Raw genomic sequence first — 25549 nt, 5'->3', positions numbered from 1 at the left:
TATAGATATCTGCATTTATTCTTGTACAATAACATTGTACTGAAAAGCTTACACTGATTTGGATGAATGATTCTAGGATTAACTTCATATTCCACAAAATACATGTGTGTTAATTTGCTTTGCCAAATAAGATTTGGATGACATCATCATCTCTATCTGTATTTATGGGGAAGTTGAGAGTAAATAATGTGTCATCCAGTAAACAAACTGTCCATTCATCCATTTTCAGGACCTCCAGTCTAGACACCCTGCAAAGCAAACTCCTTTCAGACGCTTTTTTCCTTCAGTCACCACCCAAAGCTCGTGACCTCACCTGAGACCTGGAACGTAGCTCGACAGGTAAACCAGATCTTCACCTTCATGTTCGGCTCCCTCCAGTAAAAAACACACATTACAGCTGATTCTCATCCTGCTGCTTCAAATCATCTCAGAGCTTCATCAGAAGTCACTGATGAAGCTCTGACAGCAACGACCAAATCCTGAAGCTGCCATATTAACTGTGGTCAGCCTTCACCAACAGAGTTCAGTCTGTAAAGAGCCGCAGTGTAGACCGTCAGTCATGGTGACACCGTGTTATCATGTTTGTCATGTTGATATAATTTGTTGTCAGTAGTAACATAAGACTGACTGAAGATAACGTCTCCATCAACACAACACTATTAACCCTTTAACACTGTGTTCTTTACATGTGATCTTTGGTCATGTGAGGGTCTGAGGACAGAGGGGGTCGTATGTTATTTATATTATTATCTATAGAAATAAAACTGACTTGACTTAAAATGATGTAAAACATGAAAGAACAGCAGAACTGTCCTTTAACATATCTACACTTGTTGCATGTCTGTTTGAGATTTGATTGTAGTTTTAAGGAATCAACTTTTCTTTATACAGATGAATGAATGATTGTGCTTAAAGTTTTATTGATTATTTCTCTTTTTATTTAGACACCAATCAACAGTTTGATCTTCAGCATGTGGAGCTCTGTGTACCAAGCATCACCAAAGCAACATTGTGAGTAACATTAGCATCATTTACCATTAAAGGGATAGTTCGGATTGTTTGGAGTGGGGTTGTATTAGGTAGTTATCCATAGTCAGTGTATTACCTACAGTAGATTTGGGTCGGAACCCCCCAGTTTGGAGAAGCACACAGGAGTACCGGCATGGAAGCTAAGCAATGTACTGCTGTGAACGGGGTCAGAAACAAAACATATTTTAGCCACCTAAAAAAGGTCCACCTAAAAAAATCAATATCGGTTCAAATGTACACTATATTTAGAATATTTTCACTGCTTTACTTTGCTGTCAGACAGCCCTGTAGGAATATGTTCTATGGTTCTATGGTTGAGAAAATAAAGCGCAAAGCAAAGGGCTGTCTGACAGCAATAACTTACTATAGTGTTATACAAGTAGCGTAGCTCCTTTAAGGGATTGTTCAGACTATAGGTTGTGAGTGTGCAGTGGAGAGAGAGAAAGAGTGTGTCGTGTCTGCTCTGGCTGGAGACCGGAGCAGAGTGATGAAGTTAGCAGTATAGCTGTGAACGTAGCATCGCAGTGTGTGAACAGTTCAGGGTATTTGTCGGTGAATAAATGCTACAACTTCAAGATCCAAGCCAACTTTGGGTGGTGAGTGTGTAGCTGCCAACCAATAACAGCGTGGAGGGTGTGAAGTTGGGACTTGTTGCATAGTGACCAGGTTACATTGCTGTGTTTTTATGCGCTTCAGTGTTTCCCCAGCCTCTCCGTCTCTCTCCTTTGTTGTGTGCAGAGTGCTGCTGTGTGCTAACCTGTTCTCATTCTCAGAGTGTCAAATACCGATGCTTTGTCACACCCCTCGGCGTCCGATACTGATGTACAAGGTGCCCTTTAGCGCCTGTATGAGACCACCACACCAGGCTTTCAAATAATTCCAATGTAAACCCATATTTTTGGACACTATGAGCTCATGGATTCATGTATGAGTTTAGCCACCTGATCCACTATGAATCCTCCATTCAATAGAAAGAAATTGCATAAAAATTGTACATTCTTATGGACTGAGTTGTACAATCCCCTAACCCAGGTTGAAGAGGTTACAAAAGAAGCCCAGGTGCTGTTATTCTCTCAATACAGGTAAGGGCTGTGAAGTGACTGTCAAGTTTCTTTCTGCATAAACAAAAAAATCCTTTTATTCTAAGTGGAAAATGCAATATTGTAAGACACAAAACACAAAAATGTCCTTGTTACTCAACAATGTGGTTAATATAAAGGCCATCAGTTTTAATTATTTCTCCTTCGATTCTGAGAAATTAGGTTTTTTTGTCAGTTTGCAATTGCGTTTCGGATTGTAGCCACCGACATTACCCATGAGCCTCCTGGACCATTACTATAGCAGACGAAGACAGTCTCTTTTGTGTTAGGCTACAAAACTTTTATTTACTTTTATATTTGCTATTTACTTTTAATTACTGAATTTATCCCAAACTGATGTGTGCAGCTGGTTAAGGCCATTCACACAAATACACATACACACTGTTGGAGTGTTCTATAGGATGATGTGGCTCAATATTAACTGAGGAAGACAATGTTTTAAGAAAGATGATTTCATATTAAATATCCTCAGACACATATTCTTAAAAAATAAAATTAAATGAACAACTTCACATTTTAGAATCACAGGCTATAAAAAGCAGACAACTCAAAATAGTAGTCGAACGCACCACATCCGCCCACAACAGAATGCTCATATTAATGTATTAATAACACATCCAAGAAGAAACTAAGAAACCTAACAAACATTCAGTTCATTTTCAGACACTGAATCATTTTGGAATAGATTATGTGATTAGGTTCTCTGGAGTGTCATAGACTGTCTTCATCTCCATAGCAACAGTGGCTGAGTTCCTGCTATCCAATATTGACAAAAAAAACTTTATTTCTCAGAATCGAAGGAGAAATAATCAAAACTGATGGCTATAACATGGCGTATTGTTCAGTTATGAAGGACACTTTTGTGTTGTTGTGTTGAGAAATGTTGAGGACATAATTAAAAGAAAACCTTAAAATAGGAAGTGACAGTGAGCAAAATACTTCTTCAGCAGGTCCTCTGCCCACCAGACTGCTGCTCAAAGCGTTTTATAATGCCGTGGTCGGGTTAACATTTGAGTGAATGGATGGCCGGAGCAGTTGCTCTGAGTGTCTAATAATGACATCGGTGGGTTTACATTGGAGTTAGTTGAAACAAAGAGTAAAGAAGACACAAAACTCTGGTGCTGTTTTGGCAACCGCCGCTAGGTGGCGCTGCAGTAGTGATGGCGCCATTTTGGACTGAAAGCATCATCACATTCATTCAAATTAATCACATCTTATGCACCCAAAATCAGCAAATCTCACAGCCAAATCAGAAGCGCAATAGAGAATTTCTCAAAATAAGTCCTCAGTAAATTGCATGAAACTATAGTATAAACTAGTGATGTCACTATACTAGAACTACCACCGAAGTTTCACTGCTCTCAGTACCTGATTTGATATCATGGCAAAACCAGAAATCCCTTTCAGGACACACTCATTTATTTAAAACTTTTTATAAACATTAACAATTGAACAGAAACTTTGTGTGTTTCATTATTTAAGCTACAGGCTGCATTAGAATAAGAGTTACATTTAAATATTGGCCTGTAGCCTTCAAGTAAAAAGCAAAGCAGCCAAAAAACTGTAATTTCAAATTGGACACTGTATGAAATGTGATGCTGTAACAACAAATACAGCTGTGCTGGATTTTTCTAGTTTTAATATATGTCTATTGCTCACTTTTTGCTCTTTCTGTTCACATTTTTGCTTTGATTATCTCATAAATTAAATAAATAAATGTTACAGTATCAGCAGGCTAGCTGGTTTATCCCAGTTAACAAGCATGAATGAACAGCCATTACCTATTAAGTGGCTGATATAATTACACTCTACTTCACATACTTGAACATACAATCATATAAATAAATAATAATAATGAAATATAAATAAATAAATAATAAAATAACACTCAAGTGCATACTTGGGATTTTCTCTAGGCTACCGAAACAAACAGCAAATAAGATCAGTGCTTGATTAGTGTGGTCTGTCCTTATTCTTTACTGTTTAGGTGATTACAGTTCGATTTTATTGGCTGTGAGAAACCACAGGGTGGAGATTATTACCAAACGCTATTCTACTCGCCACCATGGATGTATAATAAGAGCTCTTTTAATACATCCATGCTCGCCACCAGGGGGGTATTCTATCAAGCTGGGTAATGGAATAACTTGGCTTATTTCAATAAGCCTCACTAATTTAAATGAGAGTTCGTTCCATCACTGCGGCTTATATGAGTCCCAGCTCAGTAACCATGGTAACTTAGTCATCAGAACTAGCTGCTCCGTGGCAGGTTAACTGTCAGCTTAATTCAGCTGCATGTCAAAGAATGTCTGACAGACAGAAACAGACACTCAAAAGACGGTTCTGTCAAGTGTCTTTTCACCCTCGCAACCCTTTTGTCATGTCCGTGTTCTGAAAGATAAAATAGAAGAACTGTGAGAGACTTTTACAAAAATAGGCTACTTCAGTTAATCCCCATTTTATTCGTGGTCACTTCTGTATTGGACTGGACCCTTTTATTTAAAACCTTAGCATTTATAATTTAAGAAATAAAAGTGTGCTAGTGTTATTTTGAAGTTATTTATTTATTCATTCACTCATTTTGTTCAAGCTGTGAAGACAAAAAGAAAATTAAATAAAGTCCAAACCATGACCTTCTGCTGTGTTTAAATGTACACAGTGGAAACCGTTATGGTTATCAGCTGTTTATATGGATCAAAAGGCTCTGAAACAGTTTCTGTCCTGACAAATGGTATGTGATCCCTTGCATCCTCCTGGTCAGAGGGACAGGCAGGGCTGCCCAGTATCCCCACAATTATTTGCACTTGCAATTGAGCCCCTGGCAGAAGCTATCAGGAACAATGCTCTAGTGGAGGGCATAGCTGAAGGATCAAGAAATCACTAAATTTCCCAATATGTGGATGTATACTGCTGTAGTAGATTGTCGTGGACTGATAACTTGTTAGTTGTTAGTTGTCACCTTTTACTCTGTACGACTTTAGGACCTTTGTGACCAGCAGTAGTCTTTCCTATGTAACCCCCTGTTTGTCTGTTCTCTTGTTTATGGATTAATATCATATCATCTATACACATGATTCAAGAGGTTTTAGAGAGCTTTATTGTCATTGTCTTAATCAACAATTGCAGTTGCATTTTCACTCAGGTTCCTAGTCATTCAGAGCTATATACATACAATAAAAGTACCGAATATACAATTTAAAAATATATATATATATTAGTAACAATTATATAATATCAAATTCAAAACAACAGACTGCCATTAAAAAAAAAGAATGAAATTCATGAAATGTTTTCTCACTACCAGGAACACTGTGGAATTACAACTTATTTTACACATATTTGTAAAGTATTTTTAAAAACTATTGAAAGTTTTTTACAGTTAGACACATTTATCTACACTGACTTCATTTTTTCAAAACTCTTCCCACAGTTCTCTTTACTAATGTGCAGCTCAGCACAACAGAACCTCACAACCAAAATGTACTTATGCAACAAAAAACACTTCTGACATTGTGTTTGTGTGGTGATTCTCTGGTCATGTGATTTCAGAAATATGATGAGACCTAAAAAAACCTGCAGAACAGACACTAACCACATGTCTGGTTGTTTGTTGAGTTGTTTGCATTTCAGTGAAGCTTTCATTCTGTATCTCTGTAGAAAATATCCATGCCTTATCATTAAAAGCATCATAAAAGCAACTAAAGCCAAAAATAAGCATAACTATTATTCTAAACAAGCTGAACATGTCATTCTGCATAAAATAGAAACCTGTGTACAGTGTTATATAGTTATAATAATATATTAATATAGTTGGGCTGAGCTCAGACATTTTGGGGGGCAGGTACTCAAGCAAAAAAAAGGACTCTAGGATAACTCAAGGATAACTGAATACATGAATTCACATCACATGTCTGTTGGGTCGTCTCATTGATCAGCAGGTAGCACAGCAACTTTGATCAATTTTACAATCAACAGGGAATAGGGGTGTGCCTGAATACAAATATATTATTCAGCATTTTTAGGAATATTTGTTTCATACAAAAAAAATTTTAATTATTTGTTTTCGGAAGAAAAAAATCTCTCTTCTCTGCTCCGTTGTTACGTCTATCAGCAGGTCTCAAGAAGGGAGTCACATTCACTTGCTACATGAGCACATTTCCTTAAGTGGACATCACTCCCAGAGTTGGGAGTGTTCCCCAGAGATAAAGCTGAGCTACTGTCACAAGTGAAGTGCTTACAAGGGACTCTCCATAACCTGTTGTTCCCCTTCTCCTTTCCACAAACTTAGGTTGTAAAAAGTAGACAATAAATGAAAAGTGCAAAGCAAGAATCACCTTTGAAGTTCTTCCCTAAATGTTAAATGCTGCACCGTCTCTGTGTTATGGGTGTATAAATAGGCAGAGGTCTGTCTGCAATGAGGTGACGAGTAAAGTTTTAGGAAATAAAAAAGTTTTGAAAATAAAAAGGAAATACAGACAGATAAATAAACAAAAACATGAGAGTGACAACTGTTGATCCAAGAGGCCATATCTGCTTTCAAATTACAAATGGCAGGTCCCACTTATGTGTGCACTGTCTGTCATGAAGCATCATTTCCAAAACAAGAACAGTCCTGTATAAGGTCAGAAATCCAAATGTGGTTGCAGCATGCTTAACAGGAAACGATGTTCATGTTTGTGATGATGACTGCAGCAATCAACAGTTTAGGTGTCTGATGAAAGAAGAAACAAGTGGATCTTTTACACCTGCCATAATCACTTTAACAATGGAGCCAACAGAAAGCAATATAATGGTTTATGTCCCATCTGAGGAACAGGAATCAGTGGATGCTTTACCCAGACTGAGGAGTGAGTCTCAGGTCATGAGAGTGAATTTAAAGAGACGATTCTGTTCTAAAAGGCATCAGTTGTGTCAGACTGTACGTTGGTCTAAACTTGTGCAGGTACTGTATAAACCGAAACAGATTCACACTATGAGGATGTAACTATCAGAGATGAAGCTGAGTTTTGTGACCCAATACTTACTGAGGAGGAAGATGATGATGATGATGATTATGAGGATGAAACATGGACAATGCAGATTATGATAAAGATTTGATGGAAACTGGCATGTATAAAGAGAGTGCACTGTGTGAAGCAGAAGATGATCCTGAAAATGATCAGGATATTGTTATGCGGCCTTGTTATAACCAACAACCAGAGGAGCCGAGAGATGATACAGAACAGGAAGGTGACATGACTAATGGTGGTTTTGCGCTGGAATCATGCAAACTACAAAATGTGGTTAATCTAGTTCCTCTTCTGTAGGCCTGTTGAGGTGTAATAACGTAGCTTGAAAAGAACTTTTCTTCCTCTTATCATTGTCAGAACTGCAGCGGTTGTGCTGTACTATTTATATGAAATGCTGTAAAAATAGTTTTAGTAGCCTGAACATTAACTACTATTACAATAGATTTTAAATGTCTTTTAATGTTTTTATATTGGCTTATGGTCTTAAGACTCCATTTCCTCCTCTATGTGTCCTTCAATCCAATTTAGTGTTTATGCATTTTTAAGTCAAATCAATGTTATTCATATAGTCCAATATCACAAATTACTAATTAGCCTCAGGGGACCTTCAGTTTGAAGAAAACCTGTCCCTTTAACAGGAAGAAATGGACAGACAGGAAGTAGATGTTGGGTGTACAGGATACAAGACGAAAGACAAATTACGGAAATACAGCATGGAAAATAGGATGATGAAATTATAGATGGATTAATGGGACATCAAGGTGCTGTGAAGCAGGACTTGAATCCCTGAGCCACTATCACCATGGAGACCTGGAAAAGGACAGACTACACATACACACAAGTTAAAGCTCACATCAAACCATTCACACACACACAAGTCAAACATGTCTGAGTGTCTCTATAACATCTCCTTTCTGATTTGGTAATAATTTGGTGGACATATAGAGAAGGACCTGCACCTGTGTTTTTCTTTTTTCCCCCCAAATTCTCTGTCTAGATATACAGTATATAGATAAATATATAGGTGTGTTTTTATGGACCAGAACTCTATTTCCATTCAGCTCTATGCCACCATCAGGCGTATACGGGTGTCTGTGTTCCTGTTGTCATGTGATTTCAGAGAAACAGAGTGATTTCAAACCATCACTTAAACAGGAAGTGAAGGGAGGGCGGAGTGACTTTCTACCTGGACTGACTTTTCAATAAAAAATAAGGATTGATTGATTGATTGATTGATTGATTGATTGATTGATTGATTGATTGATTGATTGATTGATTGATTGATTGGCTGCAGGAGGTGTTGTAAGATGTGCACCAACAGTCCCATTCAAACTGATGAGGAAGATGACTGCCAAGTAACACATTTGGAAACATCACAAATAGCGAGTAAAAAGTTTTTTCAGTTGTGTTAAACATAAACCTCATGCTGCATGCTGACATTTCTACAGTGTGAACGCTGCAGTTATACAGTTTGGACACAGACGTGTTTCCTTTCTTATCAAGCTGAGTCTGTATTTTCTCCCTGTTCTGTGTGTTTACCCCCCACATTACTGTCTCCTGTTCACCATCAGCTGTGTGCATCAGTTACCTCCTGTGTGTTCAGGTTCCATGTTGATGCTGTTTGCTTTGAGAAACCTTACTGCTGTGAGTCTTCATGTTTCAACACATCACTCTGAAAGCAGCAGTTGTTTCACTGTTCCTGCCCTCCCTCTTCTAGTCATTGAGCATCAACATTAAGAACATGCAGAGAGTCTGTCCCATCTCCTTGACTATAAATACTCTGCTCAGAACAGACTCCTCACTTCTTCCTGCTCCTCCACACACTGAACCACCATTTTTAAAATTAAAAATAGCATTTGTAGCATGAATTAAAGGATAATTCTGGAGATTTTCTGTATTTTTCTTCTTGTCAATATACTAGCAAGTATTGTCTGTGTATCAAAGCCTGATATATCTTATTCCTGTGTCTGAGAGCAGCTGAAACATGAATTCAGTTATTCTACTATAATAAAAGTCACAAAAACAGAGATGGATAGACACATAGAGAAAAGAGTGAAGAAGAGGGGGAGGGGGCAAGCAGAAATGTGAATCAAAACAGAAAGAAACCTAGCTGTATTTGGTTTGTAATTCACTCTGGTGACTTAAAACATTCAAAAAAAACTTTAGATAAATATTTGTGTAGTGTGAAACAGTAAGACTTCAAACATCATCTTTGAAAAAATCAGAGATGTGGTTGGTGACTCAGAGGTCTGGAACCAGGTTAATACCTTGTGTATTTTAACAGATAAGCAAATCAGTATTCCTCTGAGATGTGCTCATGATACCATGTGACACAGTCAGCCCAGAGAATGCCATGTTGATTTATGGGGAGTGTCACAAACCAGCTCAATGCCTGTGACAAAGAGGGGAAGCGAGTCAAGTTCAGGTGCCAATTATTTGTTTTATTTGAAACTAAAACAACATAACTATATACAAAAGGCATGAGGCATGGAGAGTAACTGCATCAGTAATGAGTGTAATGTGTGGATGAGTGAGGTGTGTATGCTTCTGTTGAATGCAAAAGAAAATACCAGAACTAGAAGAAATGTGGAGCCTAGGAGAGAGAGAGACAATGGATCAGACTACTATTTATAGCCTTGGTGGGGGCCTATCCAGGTGTCCCGGCATTACCTAACGACCATCCCTGACTGCCAGCTCCTGCAGGAAGTGGCCAGTCAACCACTGCGGGCAGAAAGGGAGGGGTAGTAACAGCAGATACAGTCACCAATGCTTTCACTACTCTGTGAAAGCATTAGTGATCACATCTTTTTAAATGTCAGTACAACACACAATGCAGCTGTTGCCATTAAATTATAACTTCACCCCCAGGTCTGAGCCTAACTCCACCCACTGCATAATTTTAAAAATGCTGAAAAAAAAGTGGGCTAGCGGCAAAGAGGGGGGCGGGGAGTGGCTGAGGAGGGGGGAACATGGCTATGTGGTTTGACAGTGGCTGTCATAGCTGTCAATCACGACATCACACCCCCTTTTTATATTGTCAAATAACTAATTAAAAACAAACTTATCAGAACAATGAGCATCTGAACATACATCAGTGTGATAAGAGCGACCTTAATTAATTTATTTGCTTGTACTTTGATTTTTTAGTTTGGCTCTGGTCCCATCCACTAACATGGAGGGGGCGGGACTTATAACCTATACTGCAGGCATCCACCAAGGGGCGATCCAGATGTTTTGGCTCCACCTTTGGGGAGCTGTCATGTCATCCATCTTTATATTCTTTATATATAGTCAATGGGCATGACATGACCTCCCCTGGCCAGAGAAAAATGATAATAATAATAATGGCAGGAAGACCTGTCTGTTTATTTCAACATGAAGACAGTTTTTGCCTCCAGAGCTAACAGTGGCACTCACCGGCTGGAGAGCTGGTGAGATCTTGCTTTGGGGCATTGAGTCGCGGTGTAACTGAAGCTCTGCCATTTCTGCCCTACACTGCTGCTTGCTTCAGAATCTGACTCCCTCCTCCTCACATCCTCCTCCTGTATTAATATTTGTTTTTTTTGTGACTTTTAAAATGCTTCTATACAACATGTTCGTACTCATCAGTGTTGTGTATCTCAAGTTCTGCCGGGGGTTGGTGAGCTAAGGGTCAGTCTGTTCCAGGCTTGCTCAGATTTGTTTCAGAGGGGGTAACTAATGAGAAAGCGCTTTATCTCTGCATGTAGTAGGTGGTAGTGACACGTTTCATTTGGCAGCAAGTGCATTTAGGGCGTGTATGTATAATAACAGCTGTATAGGGTGCCACCGCTGAGCCTTGCAGCCAATTTTTCCCAGTAGCCACTCACTGTATTGCAAAATCCCCCTTCGGCCCAAAAAACATTTTCCCCCATAGACCACCATTGTAAAAGAGACTTCTGTAAAACTGCTGGCAGGACACCTCAAACTGCAAACAACGGCAATTATGAGTCTTTCTGTTATGAATTTTTGATTCATGGAGGTTTTATATTTTTAAACTTTCCTCGAGCCGAGAGAGCGATCTAAAAATCTGTGATGTCATCACAATGTAAAGTCAATGGGCCGAGTGGGAACTCACAGGTGGGGCCAGTGTGGGAAACACTAACAATTCGGTGGGCCGCACAACGTGGAAGCAAACCCGGAAACTAGAAACTTTTTTTGGCGTATGCGCCAGCCGAGCAATTCCTATAGGACTGAATGGGCGCCATTTATAGTCCGGTATCCAGCTCTTATGATACATCCATGGTTTAGAGCAGCTAAATGACTTTGCAGCAAGATGGACGGTGGAAAAAAGAGGAAGACTAGAGCAGAGAGGGAAAGAGAGAAAAAAAGAAAGATAAATAAACATGCTAGCTCACTAACAATTGCTAGCTAGCTAATGTAGCTAATGTTACAGATGCGTCATCATCGTCCGCTGTCAATGTTAAAGCTGCCAGCTGAAACTATACAATCAATAATAAAAGTGGTAGTTCCCTTTCTAATTTTTCAAAAACATTGATGGCATAATTGGCATATCTAGTCTAGTTAATGTGGTCAATATTATTTGAAAATTAATTTGATTTGGTGAAAATTTCAGTCAGTGAGTTCATACTTTGAGCTCATAATTTGAAATTATTGAGACAACACAACATCTTCTGTCACTGTTCAGGCTGCTGCAATTTGTTGAAACTTAAAGATCTGTGTTATTTAATGTTTGTGTTGGTTAAAGGGCTATTTTAACCTTTGATGGGTAACTGTTTGTGTATATCAGTAAACTGAGGAGGGTGTTGTGCTCTTGCTTTTTGCTTTTTGAAGGTGTAGAGAGCAGCGTTGGTGCCACAGTAGTAGTAGTGTCGTCTCCCTCCTTCATGATATGTACCTTTGGTTTTATTTGAGGTTCATAACAGTACATTGTACTAAGCAGATGTTGGCTCATTAGTTTGTTATTCACATGCACTAAAATTCACCAGAATGTAAGAAATCAAGTCTTTGTAACTAAAATTTTCCGAGTGGGGACCCCCAGACCCCCCACTTAAAGAGTGGCCTGACAGGGGCTATATTGCACGCTATATTTCCCAACCTGATGATTTTCCCAGTACAGCCCTGTACTTGTACCCAGATATCTGCCTTATTTTACTGGCTGCTGACCATCATGGAGGGACAAGCCCCTACACGGCATGTACCACCGACAGATAGAAGAAGGGGCTGATATCAAGAAATCCTACCAGTGGCTGGAAAAGGCTGGACTGAAGGACAGCACAGAAGCACTGATCATGGCAGCACAAGAACAGGCACTCAGTACAAGATCAATAGAGGTGGGGATCTGCCACACCAGACAGAACCCCAGGTGCAGGCTGTGCAAAGATGCTCCTGAGACAGTTCAGCACATAATAGCAGGGTGTAAGATGCAGGCAGGAACAGCGTACATGGAACGCCATAACCAAGTGGCTGGCATAGTGTACAGGAACATCTGCACTGAGTATGGGAGACACCTCCTAAGGTGGTTGAGAATGACCAAGCCAAGATCCTGTGGGGTTTCCAGATCCAGACTGACAAGCTGGTGATGGCGAACCAACCAGACATTGTGTTGATTGACCAACAACAGAAGAAGGCAGTGTTGATAGACGTAGCAATCCCAAGCGACAGCAACATCAAGAAGAAGGAACACGAGAAGATACCAAGAGGAGCTAGAAAAGATGTGGGGAGTAAAGGCAACAGTGGTACCAGTGGTAATTGGAGCACTGGGGGCTGTGACCCACAAACTGGGAGAGTGGCTCCAGCAGATTCCAGGTACAACATCTGAGGTCTCTGTCCAGAAGAGCGCAATCCTAGGAACAGCTAAGATACTGCACAGAACCCTCAAACTCCCAGAACTCTGGTAGAGGACCTGAGCTTGAGGAAGACACACCACCACCCCCCATGGGAGGGGGGTGAGAGGGAGACTTTTTTTATATATATGATATATGATATATTATATTGTATAATATATATATGATAATTTTCACTGTATGTTAAAGCATTATTTTATTTTCATTTATTCTCTCACACAGAGACCAAATACACACATTCAGTCCATTCTGTTCAGAGCCATCTGCACCACCAGTCACTCACAATGTGAGTACAATTCATTTATTATCATCTAACATCCAAAACTGTTCGGTATTATGAGTATATTAATTATTATTATAAATATTATGAGTTAAAGACAATTAACTGCTGCACAGCTGAACCTGTTCACATATATGTTCCCATAAAATATTAACACCCCATTATATACTTATTATTGTTATAGGAAATTATATTATAATGTCATGTGTAATAGTTTTCTACTGTTCCAAATAGAGTTTATTGTGTGTTTTTAATAATACATGTTTAAGGTGTTTTTAAAGTGCATTCACTGTGGTCTTGCATGTTCCCAATATCATATATGTGTTATGTGTCTCATCACTGGTATACATGAAAACAAGAAATGTCCTGTCAGTGGACTCCCTCTCCACAACAGCTCACATGTCCCTTTAAATGCCCCAAACCTTTTTTTAATTATTTTTTTGTTTGTCTTTGTACATCTTAAATATGGGATCATTTTAATATTTAAAGAAATAAATTTAACATATTAGCTTATTTAATTGAATTCATTGTCTATTTTCAATTAAATATTTATCTGTAAATCTTCAGAGTACCCATTGGCCTTTATTCTGAGTGATGAGAATGGCCTATATTATTTAACTTAATATATAATAAAAATATAATATTGTTAAAACTGTTCAGCATGTGTGTAGATATTCTGTATGCATGTTATATTGATGGTTGGGTGGCTCGTTCTGCCATGATAAAGCTTTCCTTTGAAGAGGTGATGTGGTCAAAAACCACTGGTTTAGATGGTTGAACTGATGGTTGAACTGGTGAATATAAATAATCCAATTTACACTGAGTCTCAGTATAATGATGACTGTTTGAAGATTTCAAATGCCTAAATAAAAACAAGTGTCATAATTTAAGGATAAACATATATTTAAGGACATTTATTTAGCCTTTTGTGTTTAATAACTGAAATGTATTTATATGTGTTTAATACAAATGTATTTCACTGTGACATGAATTTTCCATGCCACATTAAAATCAAACCATAACACAGAAATCAAAGAGGTGTAAAGCATCTCAGTGCCCAGCAGAGAGCAGAGAGAGCTGCCAACACGTAATACAAAGGTTTCCAGCTGTGGAAACGCATGCAGTTCCATTAATATTTTTCGGGGTCTGTGGACACAGACATGTTCCACACATGAGCACTAGTAAACAGAGTTGCAACTTTCCAGAGTTGTAAAATCCAGTCTGTGAATATAACAAACCACTGAGCAGTGTTTTTCTGATCAGCCTTTAAACACAATAACCTGTTACTCCAACTGGACTGCTGCATTACATTTAATTGTCTCATAAGCACTTTAAACAACATGCCCGCACCAACACAGCCCCTTGTATTGTTTTACACAGGACTGTTTTCAGCCTGAATGCAGCTGAGGAGCTGCTATAACAACAAGAAAAAGTCAAAAATAGAAAAAAAGCAACATCTTTATAAGAACAGGAATAAAGTACATACATGAAGTAAACGAGACAGGCTTTCCTGTTTGATTTTCTAGCACATGTGCAGTTAACGAATTTCCTATGCGTACAGTCTGTGCAGTCACAAAGTTTGGGCTGCATGCAGACCTTTGCGAAGAGTATGAATTGGCCTTTAGTTTTCATGAAACACATGTGATTGACTGTCTGTAATTTTATTTGATGGATTGTGCTGCAGGAAGTTGTACAAACACTTACAGACACTTCTCACTAAGTTGTGTTGATAGGTAATTAGTGTAACTTAGCATTAGCTTACAGTGACTGATTTAGTAGAACACAAGCTAATGATAGCTTGAGGGGCTGAAAGTGAGACTAAAGCATGGATGATTTTTGCAGTGAATAACTTTACTGATAAAAGTTTAAGGCAAACTTTTTGCCATTTAATAATTCGCAGTAGAAAATACCACTCATATTACTTTGCAGTAATTTTCTCAAATGGCACTTTGTTGTGCTGTCAGAACAAAGTGATAGTGACAGTTGACAGTCAGTAGTAGTAGTAGTAATTTCCCCATCCTTTGGTCTCCTTGCCTTCCATGTAATTACTGCCAGCTTAAAATTTGTGCAAAATTTGGATGAAAACCTAGCTTGTGTTATATCTGCCTCCACTAAATAAAACTAAGTTACACAAACTACCTTTAAATACCGGTGTTATTTTTGTCACAATTAACACTAATAGTATCTTTATTTATTAACAGACTCATCTTAACTGTGTTCATGTATTTATCAGTCCTTCTGTGAATTGCGATCATTCTTTAGCTTGTCAATATGTACCTTACATGGATATGAACAAAGATAAGCTGCATGCTAGCAGCCACCAGACTGTATTTTACGCAGTGTGTGAAGATGATGTGCATTGAAACGTAGCTCAGTTAATTTAATGCTGGCTGTTAGCAGCTAAATGTTAGCACCAGGTCTGAAAAGTGAAGCAAATGTGGAAGTGCCTTAAACCTGCAGTCTCTCTAATGGCCAGCAGGGGGCGACTCGACTGTCAGATTGTATAGAAGTCTATGAGAAAATGACTCCACTTCTCACTTGATTTATTACCTCAGTAAATATTTTCCTAATGAGTTTATGGACTCAATTGCTAGTTTCAGAGTCTTCTCTTTAGTCTTCTTCAATACAACATGATGTTCATTTAGTAAATTATGGTCCCATTTAGAATAAAATAGACAATAAAGTAGCGTATGCATTAGGGCATGGCTATGTTGTGATTGACAACATTGATTACGTAACATAATCCAAGATTCACAGAGCATAGTGTGTTTTCAGCTCATTAAAGTTAATTGTAACATTTTTCAAAAAAGTCTTGTTTAGCATTTGGTTGTGATAAATGACCCTCTACGGTAGTGTTTCTCAATGGGGGTGGTACCGCCCCCCAGGGTGTGTTCAGAAGTTTACTGTTCCTCCTTTATAATTAGATATTTCCTTTCCTCTCTGTCCCAGTTTTATGTTAAAGTCTGTTTCCCTCCAAATAGTGTTTCTCTCCTATTGGAATAGTACACTACCCTCACCGCCAAGATATTAATAGAATTAAACATGCTAGGATCCTGTAATTACAACTCATGGCAGCAGGTGCCTCTGTTGCTGCTGCTCAGCAGAGATTACAGAGTCTCATTTTAATATGATACATGATACATGTAAAATAAATATGAATACATAAATGTATGTTTTATCCATCCAGCTGACCACAGGAAAACATTTCTGTAGAAGAATGTCTGTCATGGCTGCCATCAGCTTATGTCTACAATGAATTAAGCCCATGGCTCAGCCCTCATGTCATGATTGGAAAATTGATTGTTCTTCATTTTGGCAAGGACAATCTCATAAAATCTCAATCCCATCTCATAAAAGAAACAGATGATGACAGTGTCTGTGTTTAGTGTTGGCTGCTCTCTGCTGCTCTCTGCTGGACAAAACTAAAATGCAACTAGACCTCTTCACTTTTTCTCACTGTTTCTGATTGTATTTCAACGTGACATGGAAAATTCATGTCACAATAGCCACATTTAGATGGACCCTAATATTCCACTAATAATCCCAATCAGAATAAAAATGCCTCATGTAACCACCTCAGTTGGAAGAGACTGGACTTATCAGAAGGAATTTTCAATCGGGTTGAGAGGGGTGGTGTAAACCTTTGATAATCCGTTCAATAGGAAAGCGTCTAATTAGCGTCCAATAATTATGTAAATTCTTATTCAGATTGTTTCTCTCTGGTTGGTTTCTGCACATGTTTGGGTGACATGACAGTAGAGAGAGAGAGAGTATATGTGTGTGACAGAGAGTATGAAGTTAGCAGCTGTGAACATATGAGTGTAATGTGTGTACAGTTTAAGCTATTTGTCAGTGAATAATGCTACAAATCTTCAAGATCCTTAAGATGATTATAGTGAAGAGGGTTAGTCCCGAAGATAGCGACAATGAGTTAGCCTAACCGGACCAGTTTACTTAAGGTGGACTGACTTAAGGTGGACCAGCTATTCTTATTGTAGTGACAATCTCAGCCGCTCCCAAACAGAGAAAGGAGAAATGTCTGGCTGCTGAGTCTCTCCCCAGTTTTGCTCAGTGGCACATTAAACACATTCATGAAAAGAAAATACTCATACTTGTTGTCCCAAACCTTTTGGTTTTGTGTAATGTTGTGTTTACTAAGGCCTGTACCACAAGGCAAGATTAGTGGGTAAACCAGCTATTTTTGAGTTTCTCAGGTTTTCAAATAAAATGATAAATTAACTTCAGATGATCAGATCAAATGTATCAACAGCCCAACAACTGACCAACAAGATCACTGGAAAAACAAAGTCATCATTTCTACAGGATATTGACAAAAGACCTGAGTTTACAATAAGTGACCAGTAATTAAAAAGCAATGAATATTTTAGTGGTCAGTTGAATCACTTTGATGTTCCAGACTGTCATGTGTCACTCTGACACTGGTTTTAAACCTGAACTTCTTACAAACAGAGATAATTATCAGCACTAAAGACCTGATGATGATTGTAACATTTTAATTTAGTTTAATTTATTTCTAAAGTGAATGCTGCCGATACTTTTACACTCTGAATCCATCACTGCAGCTCAGAATAACCAGGTGACTGGAAATAAAAACCAAACCCTCTGTTGTCTTTAATCAGAAAAAATATCCACACAGTGTTAATTAAAGGTCCAGTGTGTAATATGTGTGGTATTTAGCGGCCTCTAACGGTGAGGTTCTAGATTGAAGCACTCCGCCGCTCACCCCTCCCCTCCCTAAGACTGTGGAGAGATTCCAGAATATACGGTGGCCTTCAAGGACAAGAAGCTATTTGCTGAAGATGTCATCGTCCACGACAACTCCGAGCATTTCTAACAAGTCAAGCGATGAGGTGAATATGTATTTAGTTATTTAGTCTATAATACTGTAGGTTATAGCTCACAAGTAAGATAGCAATTATGAGTGTTTTATTGTTTTGGTAATTCAAGCTAACATTAGCAACGTCATGCTAAACAAAACTTACTTTATTTTATTCTAACGTTAGGCATTATTGATAGCGAGATAGCGTTGGCAGGATAACGTTACATATTTTATTATCCGTTTGCAGAGTCAAGTACCGGAGGTTAGAGGAGGAGGAAGAGGGCGAGTTAATGATGCTGCTGCAGGCAGGGCCGGAGAGGAGAGCAAACACCAGCACCGCGGGAGCAGGGGAAGAGGCTGGAAACCCTCCCAAGGGACCGAAGCGACTGAGGTTTGTGACGTCATTTATACAATTATTTTATCATATTCCTATCCGCTCTGCACAATATTAAAAATGCCAACACAACACAAAGTGGTATTTACATAGCAGCTCTGTGCTTTACATTACTGTAGTCTGTATAGTTTGATGTGTTATCTGTGTAATGTGAGTCAGTAGCCCCTTTTACACAGCCTGTTCAAGGCGGGAATACTGCGCCTGTAATCCGCCTCGCTGTTCTGCTTAGCCCGTATTCAGACCAAATCAGGCAGCGCATTGCACAGCTGCAGGGTTGAAGAGGTGTGTGGATGTGTTTGTGCTTTAGAAGCTAACCGCTGTGAAACAATCAGAAAATAACGTTTATTGATCTGATTCACCAGTTCCCCCACTAACGTTACTAGCGCTCCCTCTCTTCATTCACCCTCTAGCTCACTCGACCACAGCTGCTCTCTCTCTCTCTTCTTCTCGTCTTTTTAAAATGAGTCAGGAAGCCGACAGAAAAGTCTAACTTTACTTTTAACGTTATCAAATGAAGAGTGATGTCCTCCCCTTGGATCTTCTTTAAGGCTATAATGTGGGTTCTCTATATAAAAGAGGCTACTGAAAACATCAGCAACACTACTGAATGATTATATGAATACTATATAGGAACAGTATCGAGCAGTATCATGTTATTGTTGTAGACAAGTTTGGGAACACTGGACAGCCTACAATCCATATTCTGCACTACCATTACCATATTTCCAACATATCATGAAACTTATAAACTATAAAGCCTTATCTGTGTTTTTCCTGTTTTATTTTTTCAGAGACTTCTTGAAGAGATGACCTTGGAGGAGCACAGGCAGCTCACCAGTGAACTGCTTCAGAGGCAGCCAGGGTTCATTTTTGATGCCTTGATGATGCATCAGTGCAGGCATGGTGTCCCACCGTTTGCTGGAGTGCCAGGGGTACCATGGTGTACTTGTAGTAACTGTACAGACATGCCTATGGACCGGGAGAGGAAATGCTGTGGCCAGTACCCTGCAGATTGTGTAATAATAATACCACACTTCTCCCAATACTGTCTTGAAAATGCTTTTTATGCATTCACAGGTGGTACTGGGAGGACATTATGGTATTAGGCCAAACCAGAAAGCCTGGGGATGACAAACGGGAGTACCATTATGCTGCCTATAGACATTTCATCTGTTGACGGCATAGCTCTTTAGGCCAGGGAAACCGACTTGTCATTCCCGATTGCTGTGTTTGTGTTTGAAGTTCCCTGGTCCTCCAAAGACATCACACTGGTTTCACACCTGGCCTCTGAGTTTCCCTCCAGGTCCTCTGGAACGTCCGGACAGTATCTCAGGTACTCACACACCTGCCTCTTCATCATCAAGGCATCAAATCATCTCATATTTATTTGTTACATTTCTGATATTTTATTTATTTTATACTTGTTCTATACATTTTCTATATTTATATATTTTCTAGATAATTATAAAACTTTTTGTTTATATATTCACATTTGTTCAACTTAAATGTGCAAGTTTACCAAATAAAAGATATTCATCAGATGTGCTGTGATAACTGCAATGATAAACATATTAATATATACTCACTATATTGTCATTACCACTTCCACCGTTAATTTATATTGTCATTATTTATATTTATAAAGCAACATAAAACAGTAGTGAAGTTGGAATACCACTGATCCTCAGAACAGGGCACTGTAGTACATGTTATGGATTAATTTTCATTGCCACTCCAGGTTATGTTGACTGTAATTCACTAGTTTGAACCACAAAATAAAAATATAAAAAAACAACACTAAGAATGACATTTGTAATAAAAATATATTTTATTTAACAGAAACATTTTTGGACATCCTTTTCAATATGGACAATAAAAGGATAACATAAACATGCAGCTTTTACTGTTCAAACAAACATTTTGACAACTTATTCTGTGTTCTTCAGAGTTGACTGATAAAGACAGAATAATCTATCAAATCATTAGTGTGTTTGAACACTAAAAGCAGTGTGATTAAACTTATCTGATCACCTCCCAGCAGTCAAATTGCTGCACATATAATAGCTGACAAGGGTCAGACCAAAACCACACCAAAGGTATTCAATTTACTGCTCGGGATGAAGATGCTCTCATGACAGGAACAACACCCATGATTCAATGGCACTGCTGTTCCTCATCTGCTCCAGGAGCTGTGTGTAGAGCAGCAGCTGCATGGAAAACTGCTTCTGTGGAAGACAGTACCATTACACACAGAATTAATTTACTATTTCATACATTTTATACAGTTGTACATGTGAAAATAGTGCTATTTAACCAAGAGTAGGACTTACGGGGTAAGTTAATATGCTACATAGGCAAACAGATGTGTATCACTTACCCAGACCTCTCCTGACTTGGTCTGCAATACTTCTGATATGGCGGGTGTGAATGTCACAGACATGGTGAATAATGCCAACCCATAGTGCCTGAGAAAAATAAAACAGCACAAATGAATGAACTTACAATTATAAATCATCTATCTATCTATCTATCTATCTATCTATCTATCTATCTATCTATCTATCTATCTAATGTGCTCACCAGAAACTGTTCAACCTTATTCCATGCAGATTTTCATCCCAACAACAGACTAGATCAGATTATTTAATTGATTAACACACTTTCAGTCAGAGATGAGTAGCTATTCAGTGAAATCAACTTTTGTTGTCTTTGGTTGTAATGAAAACCAACGTACTCCCAGCCATCAATGGCACATGGTGAAATACCCCTGACCTATTACACAGTCACTTTAGGATGAAGATAAAGGCAATACCATGCATCGATGCTACAGGACCTCTCTCATAGCTGGAGAAACAACGGCAACATCAAGAAAATAAGTTCTTTATGACAGAGTCACAAACCCTTGTTACATTATGTTACATCCTAAGATGCTGGGAGCCTTGGCTGGCCTGGATAAACACACCAAAATAAACAGAAAAATTCTACTTCTGACTGATAAATGTAAAATTAAAACTCTGGTAGCAATTACATGTTTTTCAACACTGAAATGGGAAAACGTTTCTTGTGTTGGACTATAAGCTAACTTTGCCCCCCAATGTGTACATGTGCTCCTAAATGACAAATTAGGAGCAAACAATGAAATCATGGAGCACTGTGAAAAATATAAATATATATTCACAGGATGTATTAACTCGGTGATGAGCAGACTTCTCCTCAGTTTATCTTTCACACTAACTCATTACTCTGACTTACTGTCTTTAGCACATCACCAGCGCTAAATATCTTAGTTGGTTATCAGTCCATGTGTTGTCTTACTGCCACAGAAAATGAATAAATTTTTGGGTTATTAGCACGACGTCACCTCCCTGTTGTCTCTTATCAGACCATCAGCTCCGTGAGAGGCACAAATTGAGGCTACAGTGTGCTAATACTTAACGTTACGTGGCAGTATTTCTTTTCAGGGAAACTAATCTACTGCTAATAAACATTGTACATCATCTAGGTTTTGAACCATTACCAGCGGGGTGAAATAAATATAAATTACACTCTTACCTGTCCAGCAGCAAACAGGAAACTTCGGCGTCAGCCTGCAAACATTTCTCTCATCAGGGATTTCCAGCTGGGTTTATTCTTGTTTTATGCCATCGCTTGTCCCGATTCCGTTTAACTTCTTCGTGTTTTCATTTCATTGACGACGACAATTTACGCTCCAGTGATTTCCTAAATAAGCGTGATCTTCCATTTGTCAGATTTTGGTTTCAAAAACTTCTCATGTCTCTTCTTCTTCTTCGTCTGCTTGCAACCAGTGCATTTCCAGTGGTCACCCACTGAATCTAAAAACGCGTAAGGCTCTCACTAGAGCCAGTATTAGGTTTGTCCACTCTGCGCTACTGTAGAAACATGGCGATGCAGCATGGCAGCCACCGTGGAGGGGGACCCGCTCCCTTTCAGCTGACTAATCAAAATATACTTATAAATAATCTATTCAATTTTTACCAACTCTGTTCTTTTAGATGCCACTAAATACTAGACACTGGACCTAAGCTGCATGTTTCTGGTCTGTGGGAGGAAGCCAGAGAACCTGGAGAACCCACACAGGCACGGGGAGAACATGGAAACCTACATACTGTAGCTTTGAGACTGGGTACAATCAAAGAGTAAACTCTAGATAACACCACAGGCTCCCACTGTGACCATTTACAAAAGTACTAAACTGTACAATCAGCAAGCACTTTATTCGGAACACCTGTGCAATCTAATGCAATCCAATACAACAGCTCCATCATAAATTCTACTTTCATGAAGCCTATTATTACCACTTAACAACTACCTGGAAACACAAATGAGCACTATAACTACGAATGGCACTTAAACCAAAGAATGATGTGTTAGTTCCTGCTTTGAAACAGTAAGCAACCGCTGGCTCCGTAGCAGCAAGTGAGTGAATGAGTGACCGCATGCTACTTGGACACACATGAAGCAGTAGGTGTTGGCTTGTAGATCTTCTAGTTTTATTGTGTAACTGTTCTTCATCACAAATAAACGTACCTGTGGCTAATGACTTTTTTAATCTCATCCGCAGACCAAATACCATCAAACCTGTGTCATCCTCACTCTGTAGAAGTCTCTGAATCAGCATCACGATGGCAACACAGTGAGTAATGTGTATATACAATAATTTTATGTAGTTGTTTGTTTGTTTTTTTACCATGAATACAAAACAATTACTGATGAACAAAAAGGAGGGGTGAAATTTTGTATATAAAGTTTACTGAGCAAATTTACTTATTCTACAGGATCAGTAACGTCTCATCCAAATACAAGGACATCATCTCCAAATGTACTCGTATCCATGCAGGATCTCCTGCTGTCTACCAGCTGAGACCGAAGGAAGAGAAGTTTGGAACTCTGACAAGAAAAATTGTTGGTGAGAAAAACCTGAACAAGACAAACAAAACCATCTTACTTGTAGGTGAAACAGGAACAGGAAAATCTACTCTGATCAATGCTCTGGTCAACTACACCATGGGAGTGAAGTTTGAGGACGACATCTGGTTTAAAATCATAGAAGATGGGACGAGAAGTCAGACAGAGAGTCACACATCAGATGTGATCATTTACAAGATCTTTGGTTTTGAAGGTAAAACTCTGCCCTTCTCTCTGACCATCATCGATACTCCTGGATACGGAAGCACAGAAGGGACTGAAAACGATGTCATCATCAAACAAAGATTATTTGACTTGTTCAGCTCAGAAGATGGAGTTCATGAAATTGATGCAGTGGGTCTGGTGCTGAAGGCGAGTGTGAATCGACTGAGTGACCGACTAATGTATATCTTTGATTCAGTGACGTCTCTGTTTGGAAAAGATCTGGAGGAAAACATTGTCACTCTCATCACACACTCAGATGGAAGAAGACCTAAAAATGCTCTGAAAGCTCTTGAAGCTGCAAACATTAAATGTGCCAAAGATGAGAAGAATCAGCCTGTTCACTTCCTGTTTGATAACTGCCAGCATGAAGACCGAGTAGAGGAAGAGATAGAGGAACTTGAACATTCATATAAAATAACACTGAAGGGATTTCGCCAGTTGACAGATTTTATAGGAAGAACTGCAACTCGGGAGTTGGGTACGACAGTTGAAGTGATGAATACACGCGTCGAGCTGACAGCCTGCATCAACAACCTGCAAGAAAGAATCGAGCTGATTGAACTAAAACAGAAAGGGATCCAGCAGACTGAAGAAGCTCTGAAGAAACTTGAACAACTGAGTGACGAGAGGACCACTGTAGAAGTGGATGAGGTATACAAAGACAAAGAGGTTATCAATGGTGGGATGTGGTGGACTGTTTTTTACCAAGGAGCTGTCTGCTGTGATGACTGTGAAGAGAACTGTCACTATCCATGCACAATGGCCTGGAGACCTGGGCACTGTAAGGTCATAAAAAAAGGCCACTGCACTGTTTGTACAGGGAAGTGTCATGTATCAAAACATGTGAAAGACAACTCAAGGTACGTGAACAAAACCAGGAAAGTTAAGAAGACTGTGGAGGAGTTGAAGCAGAAATATGAAGCAAAGCAACAGAAGAGCAATGACCTGTTGTTGTCTCTTAAAAGAGAGGCAGAAAAGCTCAACAAAGAGAAGAATGATTTGCTGGATGAGGCCTACCAACATGTTGTCAAACTGGAGCAGATCGCCCTGAATGTTAATTCAGTGTCCACTCATGTCCACTTGGATGTCCTGATTAAGAAGATGAAGGAGCGAGGAGACACAGAGAAGACCAAGAAGCTGGAAGAGATGAAAAGTCAGGAGGATGAAGGAGCCAAGACAGTGTTAAGTTACTGTCTTAGAGTTACAGCGGCTGGTAAAGCAGCAGTTCAAACAGTTAAAAATGCAGGGTGGCCCAGATTCTAACCACTGACCTGGACTGCAAGGCCAAAACAAAAAAATAGGAGCCAAATTTACTTTGGCATGCAAGATCAATTAATATTTTAAAAACATTTAAAAGCCTGTAGAGGTCTCATGTTGTTATGTAATAGAGTCGGTATACCTGCTGGGAGTTATTGTGGAATAAAATCACTGTCATTATATTCTCTGGACAACTGACTTAATAATACCTTTTTCATGATATTGATATTATCTTGCTGTATTGAAGGTGAATCCAACTTTCAGACTTTGTGTCTTTGATAAGTACAGTTATGAAATAAAGTGGGCTAAAGTAATAAAGTATACATGAACATGAATCTTAAAAATAGTAATAAAAATAAAGTGTGTGATTTGATTTAAGCTTGTTTTCATCATGATATTTGCATCATACAGCTTTAATTAGTTCAAATAGTCTTAGATGACTCAGGCCATTTTACTCCATTTATACTGTATTTTATTACTTTAACATGCATTTTTTTCTCTGCTATATATTGTTACTCTACATTAAATCATATCCTGCTTGATGCATTTTTCTGTGAATCATGAATAAAATGTGATCTTGATGAAACCAGTTTGCTCAGAGTGTCTTCACTGGATCATCAGCTGCTTTCTGAGTCTGTTGAAGCTTCTGCTGAACTTTGTTAAA

At 38.8% G+C, this 25549-nt stretch overlaps 1 protein-coding gene across 2 annotated transcripts; it reads left to right on the top strand.

The window, feature by feature from the left end:
- The first annotated feature begins 232 nt into the window (after window positions 1-232).
- On the top strand, window positions 233-25549 carry LOC122968138. 2 transcript variants are annotated; one of them, XM_044333137.1, is made up of 5 exons: window positions 233-339; window positions 945-1011; window positions 13186-13249; window positions 23060-23131; window positions 23274-25549. In XM_044333137.1, the coding sequence occupies exons 4-5, from the start codon at window positions 23121-23123 to the stop codon at window positions 24889-24891; spliced, it is 1629 nt and encodes a 542-aa protein (XP_044189072.1). In that variant the 5' UTR covers window positions 233-339; window positions 945-1011; window positions 13186-13249; window positions 23060-23120; the 3' UTR covers window positions 24892-25549. The 2 variants fall into 2 exon arrangements, with proteins under 2 accessions (XP_044189072.1, XP_044189073.1); XM_044333138.1 differs by lacking the exon at window positions 13186-13249.

Source organism: Thunnus albacares, chromosome 18 (genome assembly GCF_914725855.1).
Source record: "Thunnus albacares chromosome 18, fThuAlb1.1, whole genome shotgun sequence".
In the NCBI taxonomy this organism is placed as follows: domain Eukaryota; kingdom Metazoa; phylum Chordata; class Actinopteri; order Scombriformes; family Scombridae; genus Thunnus; species Thunnus albacares.
This window is presented reverse-complemented; position numbering and strand designations above follow the sequence as displayed.